This window comes from Copadichromis virginalis, linkage group LG8, assembly GCF_057382275.1.
Source record: "Copadichromis virginalis isolate Kocher_CV1m ecotype Utaka linkage group LG8, C_Virginalis_male_GT1.1, whole genome shotgun sequence".
Classification (NCBI taxonomy): Eukaryota; Metazoa; Chordata; class Actinopteri; order Cichliformes; family Cichlidae; genus Copadichromis; species Copadichromis virginalis.
The window spans coordinates 18,567,231-18,585,980 of record NC_140625.1 but is presented as its reverse complement, the minus strand read 5'-3'; the positions used below and the strand labels follow the sequence as shown (position 1 = coordinate 18,585,980).

General features: G+C 41.4%; 1 protein-coding gene across 2 annotated transcripts in view; it reads left to right on the top strand.

Moving 5' to 3' along the window:
* Positions 1-728: 728 nt before the first annotated feature.
* atrnl1b (attractin-like 1b) overlaps positions 729-18,750 on the top strand; it is a 71,359-nt gene continuing 53,337 nt past the window's right edge. The window contains exons 1-17 of one of the 2 annotated variants that reach the window (XM_085466284.1): positions 729-2,027; positions 3,963-4,046; positions 5,194-5,307; positions 5,627-5,755; positions 5,990-6,198; positions 6,905-7,079; positions 9,435-9,522; positions 9,838-10,099; positions 10,587-10,770; positions 10,898-11,052; positions 11,213-11,297; positions 11,768-11,982; positions 12,141-12,259; positions 12,987-13,119; positions 14,155-14,342; positions 15,469-15,682; positions 15,777-15,968. In XM_085466284.1, coding sequence (XP_085322410.1) covers positions 1,777-2,027; positions 3,963-4,046; positions 5,194-5,307; positions 5,627-5,755; positions 5,990-6,198; positions 6,905-7,079; positions 9,435-9,522; positions 9,838-10,099; positions 10,587-10,770; positions 10,898-11,052; positions 11,213-11,297; positions 11,768-11,982; positions 12,141-12,259; positions 12,987-13,119; positions 14,155-14,342; positions 15,469-15,682; positions 15,777-15,968 — 2,797 coding nt within the window. In that variant the 5' untranslated portion in view covers positions 729-1,776. The remainder of the gene's footprint in view (positions 2,028-3,962; positions 4,047-5,193; positions 5,308-5,626; positions 5,756-5,989; positions 6,199-6,904; positions 7,080-9,434; positions 9,523-9,837; positions 10,100-10,586; positions 10,771-10,897; positions 11,053-11,212; positions 11,298-11,767; positions 11,983-12,140; positions 12,260-12,986; positions 13,120-14,154; positions 14,343-15,468; positions 15,683-15,776; positions 15,969-18,750) is intronic. The other variant, XM_085466283.1, reaches the window with a different exon arrangement.

The window sequence follows — 18,750 nt, the reverse complement described above, 5'->3', positions numbered from 1 at the left end:
TTGAAGAACTGCTTTGAGATTAGTCTCTCTGTCTCAGCTATAGTAAAGCATCCAGCTTGAAAAAAAATACTTGTGTTTAGCTTTTCCCTTAACCCACCAGCACCTACTGCAGCAAGTGCAAAAGCACCCGGGAGTGCCAAACCTTAAAATTCAACTCACCAGTGGTACAATTACTGTACACATGCAGCTTGGGACACTCTGTTCAATCAGCCTCCATCATTAAGGGAGACAAAGAGGCCTCATTACACCTGATGCATGACCTTTTGTACACCAACTATTCCAACTATTCCCAGTATTTCTGAATCCCCTAGGGATGTAAGAAATTCCGTCCATTACACATGGACTACAACATGTGACTGTTAAATGTGACTGCAACATACCATCCACTGTTACTTTTATCTTTACATGTATTTTTGCATATATTACCTCTAGTAATAAACAAACAAACAAAAACAAAACACGTTTGGAAAAAAAATTAAATTATTTGCGGTACATCTACTAAATAACTAAATATAGCCTAAACATGTAAGTTTTGCTTCAGTTTTGTGTATTTAAACAAGGTCAAATCACATAAATAAGGGGGGGGGGGGGGCTTTATTATTAGTAGTATTTACATTTATTACACGTGGAGAGAGATGTAACAACTTTTTGAACAGTGATTATAATCACGTGACAGCTGTTCCGTACGTTACTGGCTTCTGCCTGTGAGATGCTTTAAGAATAAATAATATGTCAGCGGGACACAACAGTGTGCTTGACCTTATAAAGCTTAATAGGATTTAATTGCCGCATAGCCTAGTTATAAAGATTTCCGACACTCTACCTTTAAATGAACTCCATTCCCGTACGCATGCGCAGGCTGTGTTTGGTTTTTCTTTAACCTGAGGAACTGTCTAGTGTCGCTGCGCTAGCAAATCCATCGCAGCTGTAGTTCTTGTCATGTTTTCAGAGCAACGGCGTGGTTTCCCCCCCACTGGAGTACAAGGACACAACACCAGACAGTGTCGCCAAGGAAATATACGTTTAAGGATGCTGCAGTCGTTTTGGGAATAGACTAACAGGACCAACAACAGTTCAAAGTGTTTACCCAGCGCTCTCTCCGGTCGGCAAGAATAGCACTGCTGTTTCCACATCGCAGTCACCACATCCATGTTCACTGCGGCAGCCTGCTCTCCGGGTCCTGGGCTTCACACGCTACAACCTCTTTGTTCGTCTGTGGAAAATATCCGGGAAAGTGTTACGACCTGTGGAAGGACTGCCGTATGTTAAAGTGTGCATCCCCTTTTCAGTCCGTGGGATTGTTTACGCATTAAAATGGCTGCTCAAATGGCATTTGGGAGAGAATGGTATTGAATCAATGCAGTAACGTTAGATTACCGAGCAGAGGCTAGACAGCCAATAAGCTACATATGCTAACAAATTTAACTTGTCAAAGTATTAATCGACTAAGCTACTTGAATAGCTTTAATCGATGGTCGGCTTTTTAGCTAGGTTCTTCCAACAAGAAGTAGGGTGAAGGGAATTCCTCCCACTCCAAATCTATGCATGCGGTTAACCAAGCAGCTTTTGTAAACACTTAGCTAACATTGCGACTTCTTAGCCAATTTTCTCCCAAATCTTTGTAAGCAGGCTTAGCTAAAGCCCTTCGTTTAAGTATGCACATCACTCAGCGAATATGCAGGACTTTTTCGTTATAATTAAAACATCCTAAATATCCGAGGCTTTCTCCCAAAGTAGACCTCAAGGCCCCGGTTTTCGGTGGAGAAGGGGGGGGAAATGGATCCTGGGAGAAACTGTAAACCTAAACTCTTTATTTTTGGACCCAAGCTGACCATCCACAGCGATTTGCGAGGTATCAGCAGATACTTGTTGGTCTACGTTTTGTTTTACTTTGTACTGGTCACTCATGCATCCCCGGCGAAAGCGTGCGAAAAGAACTGCCTCTCTGGAAAATGTATCAACGGCTCCTGCGTCTGCGACCGGGGATGGGTGGGAGACCAGTGCCAGCACTGCCAGGGGAGGTTCAAGTAAGTGCCCTTAAAATTAAATTTCTGTGTCTGATTGCTTGTAAAGTGATCTGTTTATAAAAAAAGTAGGTTAGGAACCACTTTGACCCAGTCTGCCTGCTGTTTATCCTTTAAACAGCAGTGTCGGGGAGGATCGTTTAACTGGACAAACACACCTGTGTTCACTCAACTTTTTTTGGGGGGGGGGTATTGATGAGAAAGTGATTGCACGCCACAGGCAAACTCACTTCAGTTTTATTAACTTTAAAGAGGTCCAGCTTTAGTAATAGAAAACCCATGCATTCATTATTTATCATTGCGTCCTTCAAGTGTAAAGTTCATAGATGTTTATTTATACAAGTGCTGTCAAATGTTTGATCTTAAATGTTTTCATGCCTTTTATTATTTGTCATGTTCTCTCCCACACAAGGGGGGCAATGTGTAAAGAGCCATGTTGCCATTGCAATGTTGAGTTCAGTCGACACATGAGAGCATGGGGTAGAAAAGCATGACTGTACCATGTCATTATTGACTTCGCACCTCGCTTGCTGATATGGATTCCAGATACAGTCTTTAAACAAATGAGTACAACTGGGTTTTATTTTTCTGAAGGCGGAGCCCGCAGTGGATGCGAGGAAACATCTGTCATCACCTAGCTTTAACTAAAATCCAACTGAGGATGTGACTGATATATTTATCAGCTGTTGTTCCTCTGCTGATCTGCACAGGAAGTTATCAAGGCTACATAGTAATAAGGCCACTAAGTCAAGGCTTGTGTGCAAAGTACTAAAGGAAGGAGGCAGAGACAAAGTGACAAAACGAGGAAAGATTAAAATGTTCGCAATATATAATAATAATGATGTTCATCTTCACAGACGCTTATAATGACCTTTTGACACACTTAAGGAGCACTCTGTGGAACAGAAGTACCTCGATCACAGTAATTACCCCTCTTTCAATGTGCCCTGGGTTTGCTATAAGTTGTCATCAGGCATGCTGTCAGAGAGTAACCTCCCATCAGCAGCAGACACACAAACTAATGAATCTTTATCTTTTAGACTCTGTTATGATTAGGAATAGGAACATTTACACATTGCCGCCTAGCACCAACAAGTGTGAATTCCTTTCTTGAAGGTGGATTGCAGATTAATTTCTTGCTAGTGCGGTGTGGTTGATGAAAAGCACACAGACTCTTGATACGCTGAAGGACAGACTAGTGTTTCCCTGGATACGCTCAAACCTACACGGCCAAAACTGTTTGATAGTTAATTTGAGTTTAGTGTTCACCTTCAGGAGTTATTTATGAGACTGTAAATACACCTCAGCCATATCTTTACCCTAATGTCTGCTTTTATGATGCATTATTATCTGAAACTCATACACATCATCTGTCTTTATGAATTACAACCAATCTTTAGTCAGTTATCGTGGAAAAATCAAACCAAAATATAAGAGGGGATTGGGGGGGATTTAACTCGTATTTCTTTTGATATGGGACAGTGATGTATGGCCATTTAGAAGTTCTCTATCATTGTGACACACTGCTAATTTGTTTGGCACCTTCTCAGGAGACAAGTGATTGGATGTTTTGGTTGACTGGGACTTTTCTTGGGGAGACAGTTATTTTCTGGGGTCTTAAATTGAACCTTTGGATATGAATACTGTGTGTTGTGCTGTGTTTGGACACCCATGTCAACATTTATGGGCAGAGACAAACAGACAAGACATCTCTTTAGAGAAACACCAATAGATCTATCTGCGTACAAAATATTTGATTGATATTACAACTTAATATCAATTCAGAATCGCATATAACTTCTCTGTCAGACTCGAAAATTTGTTTAAAAGTGATAGGGTGACTGATGTACGTACCAGTCAGAAATCTTTTTTTCTTCCCCGTAAATACTTGAATTTAACCAAATGTAACTGTGCTGTTTTAATTTTGTGATTTTTCAGGCTGACAGAACCCTCAGGATACCTCACAGATGGTCCAATCAACTACAAGTACAAAACCAAGTGCACCTGGCTCATAGAGGGCTAGTAAGTATTTATGTAAATCATTGTGTTGTGTAGATGCTGGGTATGCAGAATTTATTATGTAGTGCAAACTGATTAATGCAATTAATTGAAGCTCATCAGCATCTCTATGGCGACGGGTATGCTTTTGTTGCTTAGGTAATGTAGTGTAAAGCTGGCTGGCTCTGGCATTTTGAAAGTTTAATATGTTTAACAAGGATCATCATTCAGAGAAAAGAATAACCTTTACCTTACCTGTTGATGCTATTTATTGTCACGGCAACAGCAGCTGCTCCAGGACAGACAGGAAACCACGATTGCAATAAACAGTTTATATTCACTAAGATGGTTCAGCTGAAACGGAAAAAATCATGCAGTGGTATCTGTTTAAAGAAAAAGAAACATTTTTGAGCATCTTGAAGTAGCGCTGGTTCTCAAGCTATATTCCCAAGATTACCCTGTACCCATAAACCATAGCCATTGGGTCTTCAGAATAATTTAGTGATTATTTTGGAACATATATGCAAAATTTCTGTTGTTTAAAAGAAAAAGTATATGCCTTTTATTTCCTCCTTAGGGCAATGGAAACTGTGAATTGTGACACATCATACTATATTGAAATTACTCACTTCTCTCAGGGTGTGACCAGGCGTTATTGCTGCTGTAACTGGGCTTATTAGACAGCTAACTGGGGATCTTGATGAAATAGTTGAGTCAGGCCACTGTGTCAGATAATGTTGGGCCAAAGCCAACTAAAGTAATATTGTAACCGAGATGAGCTTCTTGGAAAAGCGTCTTCCCTGTGCAGGGTCACTGGCAATGAAAAGTTTAACAGTCCTTGATCTAAATTCTTACGATAAATTTGCATGCTGCTCATCACTACACCGTGACTCAGGAGATTTAATGGGGCGTTTACTAATCGTAGGGTCAACTGTGTGTCGTGTTAGTGTCCTTCGGTAAGATATTGAACTCAACCCATATTAGTGAGTGTGTAGGAAAGGATGAAAGATGATGGGTTGTTTGCCAAGAAAAGTCATTATAAATATGCATTAATGTGTGCAAAAGTGATTGGAGTGGTCAATAAGACTGAAAAGCACTTAAAAAAAACAGTAATCTAGTTAGCTTCCATTAAAACCTGAACCGTGATTCTATTGTTATTTCTCTTCTTCAGTCCAAATGCAGTTCTTCGCTTAAGATTCAACCACTTTGCCACAGAATGTAGCTGGGACCACATGTATGTCTATGATGGAGACTCGATATATGCTCCTCTAGTTGCTGTTTTCAGGTGAGTCGCTTACGTCTTACTTTATTCCTCGATACAGATGAAATACTTTTACTCTTCTGTCACATTGTAACCAGTGTGTGCACTCTTAACAAATCAGTATTGGTTTGTAAAATAAAAGAATAAATGAAATAAAGTCATGAAAAAAAATTGTTAAAATTTTGGAGTCAAGGTCTCCAGACTCTTCTTCTGTGTTTGTTTAGTCAGACACATGCAACAAAAGTTCAAGTCGACTGCAGAGAGTTACCAATTTCTGCTTGCAATTTAGAACTGGTGCAAATTTCGAGAAAGTAATACTGATTCTTTTTTTGTGTTTCTCTAGCGGTCTCATCGTGCCCGAGATACGAGGTAATGAGACGGTTCCTGAGGTTGAGACGACTTCAGGCTACGCACTATTACACTTTTTCAGCGATGCTGCCTATAACCTCACAGGATTTGAAATATTTTACTCGTAAGTACTTACCTTGTGAGTAATTATCGGCGTCACAATTCTAATGATTAGGTGTCTTTCTAATTATAGATGACAGCAAACTGTTTTCAGGCTTTCGTGTCCTTATAGCTGTTTTTCTAGTGACATGCTAAACAGTTTTTATGTCTCTCCAGTCTTTTTGTTCCACTAACTGATAACACCCCTCAGTCATCCTCAGTCTGTGTTGGAGTACTAATCCAAATCATATTTGTCCAGGATCAACTCTTGTCCCAATAACTGCTCCGGCCACGGGAAGTGCACACCTGGGAACTCAGCTGCCAGCAGAGTGTACTGTGAATGCGACAAGTACTGGAAAGGCGAAGCCTGTGACATCCCTTATTGCAGAAACAACTGCGGCAGCCCTGACCACGGCTACTGCGACCTCACAGGGGAGAAGCTTTGTGTCTGCAATGACAGCTGGCAAGGTGGGAGCAAGCTGCAGATCTTTTGCAGATGCTAAAAAAACCTCTTAAGGTTATTTGGAACAGCTCTACTCACTCTGATCTAACCCTGTGGCATATTTCTGAAGCGGCATACACAAAATTCATTTTTTCCAAAACAAATCTTATATCACACCATCTCTCAACGTATTTTGCAATCAGGTGTACTAAAGATGGACTCCTCCCACGTGCGCTGCGGTCTGCAAGGCTGCGGTGGTTTTATGTTGTAAGCTTGTGTTGTACTGTAATGCTGATTAGCAGCACGCTGATCAGGCCTGTGCATTATTATGCGCCTCGAGCTGAAGGAAACAAAATTCTTTTGCGTGATGAAACTTGACAGACTCATTAGCTGAGATCTCTTCTTTTTTTTGTCATGGCCTCCGATCGCACAGTCTAACATGTTTACTTCTCTCTGACTGTCATGTTTGTTGAATTGCATTCCTCTGTTTATGGGTTTTGAGGTTTGAGAGCAACCAGTTTCCTTTTTAAGGCTTCAGTGGGTAATTATGAAAGTAGCTGGCAGGTGCTAATGAAGAATTGCATCATGCAAATATTAAGTTGCCATGGAGCAGATATAAAAGAGACTATAATATTATTGATTTTGGAGATTTTTGTACATATGAGCATTGGTGTTTATTGTTCCTGAGCTATAATTTCTTTGCTTTTGCTGCTCTCCTGTATGTCCCTGCAGGCCCGGACTGTTCGCTGACCGTACCGTCAACAGAATCTTTCTGGGTCCTCCCCAGCGTCAAGCCCTTCGGCACATCACTCGCCAGAGCCTCCCATATGGCTATGGTGCAAGAAAAGGTCATGTGGGTGGTGGGGGGATACACTTTCAACTACAGCTCATTCCAGATGATTCTTAAGTAAGTAGAGGTTTTTCCTCGAGCAGCTTTCTCACTTTGTATGTTGTTGATGTGTTTCTGAATAGAAAAACCACCATTGCTTATTTGGGGTTTTGCTCACACACAATGTATGGCTAAGCAAAGATTTCCTTATATTCCCCGACAAAAATTGCAGATGAGTTTAGGTGTCCGTGACTTACATTGTGATGGTGTATGTGCTGCTCTCATGAAGGCCAAATTGAGAATTTAATATTTAAAGTACTTGGATGGTGGTGTGGAAGCGTTTGCAGGGCTGTCAAGGGGCACTACTTTACGCCTTTGCCTCGCTACGATATGCTGTGGATCGCTACGGCTCTCTTTTAGTTATTCCCCTTCACTCTGAGACATTAGAGAATGTCTTATACTTTATTCACCAGCTTCTTATTGAGAACAGCTGCAGTGTGTTTTGTCCCAGTTATGCAGAAGTCGTTTGAAATTATCAAGTGGTGACTGTGGTTTAGGTGTCTGTACGCTGGTTTAATATGTGAAAGGTTTGCAGTTAAAATGAAAGTTCATATTCGATGTGCTTTTTATGCATTTATTTATTTTACCCTGTATACTTTTAACGTGTTATGTCTTGTCTCAGATTGTTGTGTATGTGCTGTACTTGGCACAGGAAAAAAAGACCTACTCAAATTTCTTTGGGATTTCTTTTTCTTTTGCCACAGCAGATCATCTTCCTCCTTCTTCCTTCTCTCCCTATCCCTAGCGGCCTCCTCCTCTGTCACACCAACTCTCTGCATGTCCTCTCTCACTATATCCACAAACCTTCTCTGTGGTTTTCCTCTTTTCCTCCACCTCCAGCATCTTAAATTTCTTTGGGACTACTTCTGTAAAAACTGAGAAATATGGCACACGCTCAGAGTTCTCTCGCAGTTTAGCTGACGGTTCATCTTTGTTGCTCAGACAAGCTCTCACCATCTGCTCAGTGTTTGTTCATCACCAGGTGTTATGATTCCTTGTTTAAATTGCTAATGTGTGATGATGTGACCAGGTGTGCTTTTTTTTTTTGTGTGTCTTTTTTGGATGTTAATGGCAGCCAACAGTAATGTATGCATTTGCCAGCCTGCTAGATTTTTTGCACAGCAAAATGTTCAGCTCGATTAAATCTAAAGACCTTGAGGTAAACTTATATTAGAAAACAAGACACTATAATAGCGTAGATTTTAACAATGTACATTTTGATTGTAAACTTGCATTTTTATATTTTAAATAATAATAGAATGCAATTAACAATGTTTTATATTATTTCATTTAGTGCTGTCAGCATTAATCTTGTTAATATGACGTTAACGCCATAACTTCGTTAACGCGGCAAATCCCCGTTAGCGAGTTAACACGGCCCCGTGAGAGGGCTGCACACCGCTAATGCGTTAACGAGCTAACCGCACTAATGCGTTGATGCCGTGCAGGCCTTGCATGGGGTTATCCACGTTAACTCGCTAACGGGGATTTGCCGTGTTAACGCGGTTATGCTGTTAACGTCGTATTAACTAGATTAATGCTGACAGCAATAATTTCATTATAAATCTGGAAAATTATATAATGAGAGCCTTGAAACACCCCATGCCCCCCTTTATATTCATCCTGCTTGCTGCAGGTATCTCTGCAGTATAAAGTGGGAAGGCTCCCGTCAGCGAGTTGCTTAATTTAATCGCATCAGACTAAGTTAATAGTTTATCTGCAAATTTGAATGTAGTGTCTGTAGCTTTACTGTACATTGTTGTGTAAAACAAAGGGCGGTGGGTGGAGCAGCTACGAAGTTTGCTTTTCTTCTCGTCGAGGTTGTTGATCAGGTGGTTTGATGAAGGATTTCGGCCAGCTCTTGATGGTGATTACAGGAACAAACGCTATTGTTTTGGACGTGATAAAAATGTTTCATTCCACCTGAGCTCACAGTCTCAGTAAGAGCTCCGCCTCTTCACTCCTCGTGGGTTGTATGTAGAGAGACGGCGGCTCCACGTTAAACCGTGACAGCATCATCTTCAGTGCTGCTGTTATCAGTCTTTTTGTTTAAAACCTGGGGCCTGCCTGGGCTTCATGCTGTTTTAATTTGGTATTCACACACACATGCTTCTAGATGTGTTTCTATTGCAGGTCTATGTGGGTGAAACACTCGCGCTTACACCGAAATGACGGAGCGCTACAGAATTTAAACTAAGCATCAAAGCAAAAAAAAGGATTTTTAAATTTTTTTTATTATTGATCGATGAATCGTTGCAGGCATGTTATGAAGCCACAGTGGGACAAAAAGTGAATATGCAAAGGGCTTTTCCCCCCTCTTTGGTGTGTTGGAGGTGCATTTAAAGTGTAAAATTCTGTTTCTTTTCTCTGCAGCTACAACCTTGAGAGTGGCATCTGGAACACAGTTCCCATCAATAGTGGCCCCGTGCCAAGATACGGCCACTCACTTGCTGCCTGCCAGGTAAACACACACAGATTTAGAAAACCACAACAGTGACTGGGAGGGAGGAATATTTGGGAGAAGTGGGAAGAAAAGCAATCAAATGTGGTTTCAGAAAAGAAAAGGTTGCTTTCAAGCAGGAACTGCTTATTTCTTTGAGTAACTGAATGTTGTAACATATTCCAAACACAGAACTATTTTAAAACAACAGCAGGAGAACAACTTAAAATTATGGAGTTTAAAGCAAACGCAGGCTTGTCCTAGAGGCACATTTATGGCACGTTTAGAGACGAGTACATTCTTTAGCTTACTAAATAAATGCCGCCCTGTGTTTAGGATGATATCTACATGTTTGGTGGAAAACTGGAAGCCGGCTGGGAAAACGTGACGGACGAGCTGTGGGTCTTCAATGTACCCAATCGGACATGGCAGCGGAGAAACCCTGTGGTCGGCCCACCGGCCCAAGCTCAGATATACGCCGTGGAAGGACACTCGGCCCACTGCGTCCCACTGGACAGCGGCGAGACTATCATGCTCGTCATCTTTGGCTACTCCCCCATCTACAGCTATATCAGCAATGTTCAGGAGTACAACCTGAGTGAGTCACAGCTTTCAAGTGCAGACTCTTTCACGTTTTGTTTCTGCTTATCTATCAGCTTTCTGTAGCTTTCCCTTAGCACTGAGATAAATTTAAAAGCCCTGGCAAGCAAACCCAGTATGGCTGTGCTTCCAAACTGCAGTGGATGGTATCCACTCATAATTGTAGACTTCTCTGGGATCTTTTTTTTTTTTTTTTTAATTTAAAACCTGCCAGCAAATACTTTGTGAATCCAAAAACACCATATTTCATGACTGAATTTTTGGATAGCAGAGTCTAAGTGTCCTGTTTTATTTCTTTTTTTTTTTTCAGTGTAAACAATAAATAAAAAAGTATAAACAGCAGCCATGTAAACCATCCCTGAAAATCTGTGTTTGAAGCATCAAGATACAAGAGCCCAGCTGTCTGCTTCGATTCTACTAGGAGAGATCTAATTGTATATATATTTTTTCCCTATAAAAAATGTCTTCATATATTTTCTTTTTAGGGTCCAACACGTGGTTGGTGCCCGAGACCAAAGGTGCCATTCCCCAGGGAGGCTACGGCCACAGCAGCACGTATGACAGCGGTAGTGGCAGCATCTACGTTCATGGCGGCTATAAAGCTCTGCCCGCCAACAAATACGGCCTTGTCGATGACCTCTACCGATACGACGTGAACACGCGGACATGGTAAATCGACACAGTTGCGCTGCTCTTGTTGTTTCATTATGCATTCCAGACTATATGTGACACCGTGGGAGTTGCATATCTCCTTGGCACAGTTGTCCTTGACACGCCTGTCATGCACATGCTCCAGGTTCATTCTGAGAGAAAGCGGCTTTCCACGGTACTTGCACTCAGCTGTGCTCCTCAGCGGCACTCTGCTCATTTTTGGAGGCAACACGCACAACGACACATCCCTGAGCAACGGGGCCAAATGCTTCTCTGCTGACTTCCTCGCCTACGACATCGGTAAGAATCCTGTTATTGTTAAATAGTTCTTTATTTATTTATTTTTAAATGTATCTCTCTGTTTCACATAAAATCAGAAGTACAATCAGATCCATCCGCTATGTTAACTGATAATCACACAGCGAATCCGAAATAGTCACCTACACCTTGTTTTCCTCAGCCTGTGACGAGTGGACGCTTCTGCCCAAGCCAGACCTGCACAGGGATGTCAACCGCTTCGGTCACTCTGCTGTGGTTAGTAATGGGTGAGTGTTTCTATTAGAATTTCTGTGTAGATCACCCAGATCGATTGTGAAATCAGGTTTGGTAGCTGTCCCTGTGGTGTAATCATGTTTTGTTTCATAGAAAATGCCCAGTTTTTCCCAGTAGTTTAATTTAATATATTCCACTGTGGTCTCGGCACTAATTTATCTTTAGAGTGGATGACTGGGTCTCTTTGTGAGCATTAAAAGCTTAATTTTTTACCATAAATTTGAAAAACAGTGTAAATAATAAAGAACTGTTCAATATCACAGCAATAACAATGTAATAAAATGACTTGCTTAAAAAAAGAGAAAGATTAGATAATTATGTTTATCAATTTGAGCATGGCGAAATAGAAAAAATACTCCATAATTAAAAAACAAAAGTCCAGTTTATCTTAATTTGTTGGCTGTAGTTTACACCTTTTTTTCCCTTTTTCTTTTTCTACACTGTTTTCTTTCGTCTTGCTCAGGTCCATGTACGTGTTTGGGGGCTTCTCCAGTGTACTGCTCAATGATGTGCTTGTTTACCGACCTCCGAGCTGCCAAGCCTTCTTGGCAGAGGAGGGTTGCGTGAAGGCTGGGCCAGGGGTCCGTTGCATCTGGAGCAGAGGCCGTTGTCTCCCCTGGGAAGTCAGAATGGCTAATAGCAGCCTGACTCTTGCTCCATTTTGTCCACCTAAAGCTGGTGAGAAAGACCACAGAACTTCTCCAGCCTCTTTTCACTTTCTCGTCACTACTTTATTTGTTGTTGTTAAAACTGCCTTCTTTCTAGAAATTGTATTTTACCCGTATTTACAGACTGATTCATGCACTCTTGTTGCTCTCCCTCTCATCTCTTTGTAGTTACAATGGACGAGTGGTGCTACAGGTTCTCAGACTGTGCCAGCTGTACAGCAAACACCAAGGGGTGCCAGTGGTGCGATGATAAGAAATGCATCTCAGCCTTCAGCAACTGTACCTCTGTAAGTGTTCCAACAGGGGGCAGCAGTGCACTGCTGATCTTGTGTTCAGCTCCCTGAAGCTGCCAAACGTGCACACAAGGACACATGCGCTTTTTAATACAGGTTTTGTGAGTCGAGGACATTGGTATGATAATTTTGTGCTATTCAGGACTACATGGAAACATCACCTCATTGCTTAAGGCAGAAAAAGCCTTTGCACATGGACTGTATATAAAAGATGGACACGGCCACCATGACGTCACCCGTTGGTCTCTAAAATCTGCATTTTTGAGGATTCATTAGTAGCAGTATTTAAAATATTTTGAACCAGAAGTAAGCATAGCAGGTTTAGTTGGCAGACTATATCCATAAAATGTGTGTGCAGTGCACAGGCACTGCCCTGACTAATTAACTAAATACATTTAACTGATTTAAACTGAAGGATGGACGTCTTGGATTGTGTGAACAACAAACCAAGCTGTCTTATTTTTTAAATTTCAATATTAATGGTGAAAAAGCACCAACAGAGCAAACGCCAGTAAGACACCTTCCTATTATCTATATAAATCTGTATAAAAGAAGTATATAATAAAGTGGGGAACTATTTATAGAGAACAAAAGCGTCTTTCATACCAGACTGTAAAGATTCTATTTAATGCTGTTAATTTAGACATTTTAACACGGCGGTCCATGGGGCTCTATCATAAAATGACACTTTCTCTCATGATTCTTTTCTCTGCCGCTGCAGAATGTGAAGAACTTCACTGAGTGTCCTGTGCGGAACGAGCAGGTGTGCAGCAAGCTTGCCAACTGCAAGAGCTGCTCATTGAATCTCAACTGTCAGTGGGATCAGAATCACTCGCAGTGCCACGCTTTGCCCGGTAAGCTTTCCGTGCACACAAACACGCCACCTTATTAAACGGAAGCTTCGGATTTGGTTCTCACACATGCATGGCAGAGGATTTTTGGTCATTTCCAGGCAAGCATGTGGGAGACTGTGGGAGATGCAAGATAAATGCAGATATGTTTTAAAACTTAAACCTAATGCAGAGATGCTGATCAGTGTGAATACTCAACAGCCCTTGTAACATGAAACGGCCACATTGGTGGTTGTATTTAGTGCGTCAATTACGAGCGCTGACATTCAGACCTGAAGGGAAGCCTATTTCATTAATTAAATTTTTGCAGATGTTAATGACTCCCTACCAAGTTTACTTCTTCTGCCGCTGCTTGTACGGTTAAACCCAGTATCAGGGATTTGCAGAGATGTATTTTCAAGATGTCATCCCAATGTTGTTTATGAGGTCTGGCAGTGTATTTAGCTTACCTCTCACCATCTACCCCCCCGCACCCACCCATCGTGTTGTTGATGTTGACGCTGGCTGAATCTGAAGAGATAGTGCTGTCACTTTATCCATAATTTTCAGTTCACCAAGCCCTGTCGCCTAAGGGGAGTGCAGTGGGAGCTGAAAATAATATCTCTGTGTGTGTGCATGTGGGTGTGGATTTCTGATTCCTGAAAGGGAGCCGCTGATTGCACAAACAAAATGCACACAGAGCAAATGGGTGCAAATTACGCTCAAACAAAATCAGTGACATCCACACACACACACACACACACACACACACACACACACACACACACACACACACACACACACGTGTTAAACCCTAATTCTTTAGCCCCCTGTGGTTTGTTATGCCTTCTAAGTTCTCTGTTTTCATTTTTCTTGGATTATGGTTCTCCCCGTTGAGCAGTACTTAACTAATATTATTCCATAGTTAATTATGTCATTTTTAGCTTACGACACAATACAAATAATGTCAAAGTAGTTTTTCCTGTTAAAGTTAAAGGAGAGCAAGGTTTTCTTGGCCCGAGGTCATTCACTTCTTGACATGCTCTTTTGATCGTCCAGCTCAGCAGTGCAGTGAGGGTTGGAACCAGGTGGGTGATGCCTGTTTGAGGATCAACTCCAGCCGCGAGAGCTACGACAACGCTCAGCATTACTGCAAGAACCTCAATGGCAACATCGCCTCACTGACCACCTCCAAACAAGTGGACTTTGTGCTCGAGGAGCTCAAGAAGCTCCAGCAACAAGACAAGGTACACTTAAATCAGTCATAAAGCAGGGGATATTGTGTTTTATCCTTGCTTTATTGTTTGACAATATACATGTAGTACAGTATCTCACATTCATTTTGAAATATTTTCTTTTGCTAGAATTGCAGTTTCCACCTTGGTGTTTAATTGAGTGAAAATAAAAGTGCATTTTAGCTGCTGGGGGAGCCTTTCTCTAACTCTGACTTATTGATTCTGAGCCCCGATCAGTTTTCTGCAGCTCTATTTTTATCTGATTGCAGGCATTCTTCTAGCTTTCGTGCCTTTCAACCAATTATGGGGAAATAGTTTTCCACTATTCCAACATCTTGTCTCAGACTGTGTGGTTTGCACATAGTTTTGTTTCTGAGATACCGCAGCTGATGAATCAGACTGCGATAATCACTCATCACTTCTGCCTGCCTTACGCAGGGCTAAAAGGGCCTCTGTGATTCTGTCTGATGGAAGAATCATGTGCACTTACAGTATCTAAGACCTTGACTGCGTAGTCTGGTCTGCATTTAGTTTTTCTTTTTATCTGAGTAATTTTCCTGATGTTGCTCTAAGTTTATATATTTATTGCTCTGCTCTGTTTTGTTTAACCCTGTGATATGGTGCAGAAACTTGTTCACTGAGAGAAATCCAAATATTCACAGCAACATTACAATTAGAGCTTCTGCTTCTTTAATGGAAATGCGGTTTTGGGCATACTGGCTTCTTCTCATCCCTCGCGGCTACGTATTCTCCTTGCAGTGACAGAAAATTGTGGCATCTACTGATGATTTTAGTTTGGTCATGCCTGCTGTATTCATGAGAATGTCATTTCCTGTCAGTCTGCTGGGTTGAAACGCGGCTGTTTGTTCCAAACAGAACCTTGACATGCCTTTCCACATCATTTTCCCATTACATTAAAAGTTGAATCCTGAAGGCAAATAAGTAATCATATCTGTGAAATTATTCTCAGCAGACTTTTAATAGCATCTTTGGTTCCTAGGTGTAAATGCAGAAGGCAGGCTTTTTTCCCTTTTTTTTGTTAATAGCAGGATGGAGTAAAAAAACGAGGCACTTTTATGAAATTTTATCTTACATTTGAATAGCTTTATTTGTTTAGACTTTTGCTGTTTTTCCACAGCGGCTGTCTCCCTGGGTGGGTCTGAGGAAGATCAATGTGTCATACTGGGGTTGGGAGGATATGTCTCCCTTCACCAACAGCAGTCTGCGTTGGCTGCCCGGTGAACCCAGTGACTCTGGTTTTTGTGCCTACCTGGAGGAGCCACAGGTGTCAGGACTGAGGGCCAATCCATGCACTGCTACTGCCCACGGGCTCATCTGTGAAAAGGCTACTGGTGAGATGACCGAACACACAAGTACACTTCCTAAATATTGCATCTGCTTGAAAAGGTTTTTTCATGTCTTTTGTTTTGTTGTTTCTTTGTCCAGGCAATCCCAACCAGAGCACCCGTCCATCCTGTAAGAAACCTTGCTCGCTGCACACCAACTGTGCCAACTGCACCAGCCAGGCCATGGAGTGTATGTGGTGCGGCAGCGTGCAGCGCTGCGTCGACTCAACTGCATACGTCATCTCTTTTCCCTATGGCCAGTGCCTGGAGTGGCAGACTGGAGATTGCGTGGGTGAGTGTCTGAACTTAATCTAGATGAGTCTTCTTTGAAGTCTGCAGTCCGGCATTAAGGTGGCAGACAATAAGCTTTCCCAGAATGGCTTCTGTAAGCAGTCAATATTCATCTCGGAGAGAAAAAAGGTTAAAGGAGGAAACAGGCTTAAAGTGGCGGGTGTCTGTGGCGGAGGGAAAATCGTATTAGTTTTCTGTGATTGGATTTGGAAGCTGTTTTTGGTTTGTAATGGCCAATTACTTTTGCATATAATCACACGCCAACTGTTAGATTTCCCTGTTGACCGAGCTGTAGATGGGCTCTTTATCATTAGCTGGTTTTAAGTAGTTTAAAGACAGTCTCACATCAAGAACAGTGATTGCAAATAACTCTGTGAATAGGAAGTGTGCATAATTAAAACGCCCAGACATGCACTACTGTAAAAGTGGATGTTTTTACATTGAAAGTCATTGAAATTTGAAATGGCAAAAATGAGCGTTTCATTCTGATAATTAAATGTTAAACGTTAGAATGGAATAAATGAACATCTGAAAAAAACTCAGTCAACTTCACTGAGTGATATACTATCCTTAAGTACTACGCCAATACAGCTGAGCTGGAAAACTGCAGTTCCTGCTTGTGCCGTTAATCCACATTTATTTATTTATATTTTGCTGTACTTTTAGGTTTTAATCCACCATCCAATACCATCGAAACCAAAGTTCAGGCTGTGTTAAAGAAGAAATCTTCCATTTCAAACCCATTATATATTACAGGAACTCTGTTTTTGACTTACGGCATTCCCATTGTTTGTTAACAGATGTTTCGATATATCACTGCACCTGTTGCCCATTTTCCTATTAAAATATAAAGAACTGAAAAGTGAGTCAAGACATTTGCACAGTACTATCGAGGGTATATGTCTGTCATTTGTAAGATATTTACAGTAGTGCTTCTTGTGACTGTCTGAGCTGTCACAAAATAAACACAAAGGGTCACAAAGCAATTAACAAGAAGTGATTTAAGAAAAAAAGAGTCCTCTTTATTAAACAGCGTCACTACTCTTTGTGATTTCCTATTTAGTCGTAGAAATGTCATGCAAATTTAATGATCTGGCAAGGTCTGACAAAGACAGTTTTTGCTTAAAATGCTCTCCGAGACGTGTTAATTGGATGCAAGTTGGCATATTGAGTTTTTAAAACTAAACTGAAAATATGTGCAGATGAAAAGGCTTAAAGTTTTGCTCTGTACAGGTTAGTTCTTTGTACACAGCCTGCAGCTGCAGGTCCTCTTATGATAACAAATATGAATACCTTTAATCATCCATTTTCTCTTTGTACAACACAGCAAAAAGAAAGGGACTTTCATCCTATCATGACATGACTGACAAACATGATTCCGCTGTTATTTTCCTGATGGTTGTATTGAAATGTGATCATACTAAGTACTAGACACGTACCAAGGTGAAACTGCACAGTAGTAAGTTGATTGGAAAGATCCTTCACATGAAAGTCGGTGTAACCGCTGAGGTCGTTGCTGTTGTGCTACGTGATGTATGCCTTTTGCCCACAGTTGTGTTGGATTGTAAAAACATCTCTGATCAGTTTAGCGAGTAATAAATTTAGGGAGCCCAGGAGTGCTGTCTCAAATTCATTTGAGTGTGCTAGTGTTGGGTGATGCAGAGATGTTTCTGTTCGCTGTGGATATTTGTCTTGAGGAATTAGTCCCTGTTGGCATGAAGGACAGAGAAGGTTGTCCTATAAATTGTCTCTGTATTTTCTCCTCTTTTGCTTTGCTCTGTCTGACTTTGCTCGTCCATATTCACTCCCAGGGTTTCAATCACTGTTTAAGGCTTTTCTCACCTGCTTTACTTCTTCCTTGCTTATTTGGAGTGCATGGATATGTGCTCTAGGCTGAGTATGCTCCATAAATACATGCAAAACTACAAACCCTGGTCTAAAAAAACCCAGCTCTTTTCCTAGTTTTTTACACTGACTTCAAATGTGCAATTTGACTTGCACGTCGAGTTTGCACATCAGGTTTTTGACATACACATCACTGTCATTTTGACTCTTTTGAACATCAATATAATGGACAAAGAATTAAAGGAACACTTTGAAAACACATCATATCTCAGTAGGGGCAAAAATGATCATGATTGATGTCTGTACTGATATGTACTGGATAATGTGTTAGCAATGAAAAGATGCCTCATCTTTTCCTTTTAAATGAAAATGGTTGACCTACACAGGGCTAAATTCAAAGATACCGCAAAAGTCAAAGTAAAACAGTGATGTGGCAGGGCCGTCCATTTAGCTGAAATTTTGTTGCAGCAATTTAAAATGGTTCTCGTAGTTTGTATGCCCCCTTACATGCTTGGATGCATGCCTGACAGTGTCGGGGATCGTGCACCAGGGGGAACCCGGGACTCACTGCACCATCGTAGGGTCTGACAGTGACAATGACTTCATCCCAATACCTAATGGTAGTCCGGGTGCTGTTGTTTAGCCTGTAGAGGTTTGTGCGTCCCTTCGTGGATATGCCTACCCAGACGTCACTGACCCACCATCAGACCAGTCACCCTGAACAATGTCACAGGCAGCAAAATGTTTCTACTTTATCTCTAGACCCTTTTACACCTTTCACATGTGCTTAGGGTGAACTTGCTCTCAGCTGTGAAAAACACAGGGTAGAAGTGGTGGACCTGCCAACTCTCGTATTCTACGGCAAATGCCATTCAGCCTACATGGTGCCAGGCAGTGAGCAGATGGCCCACTAGAGGACATCAGGACCTCAATCCACC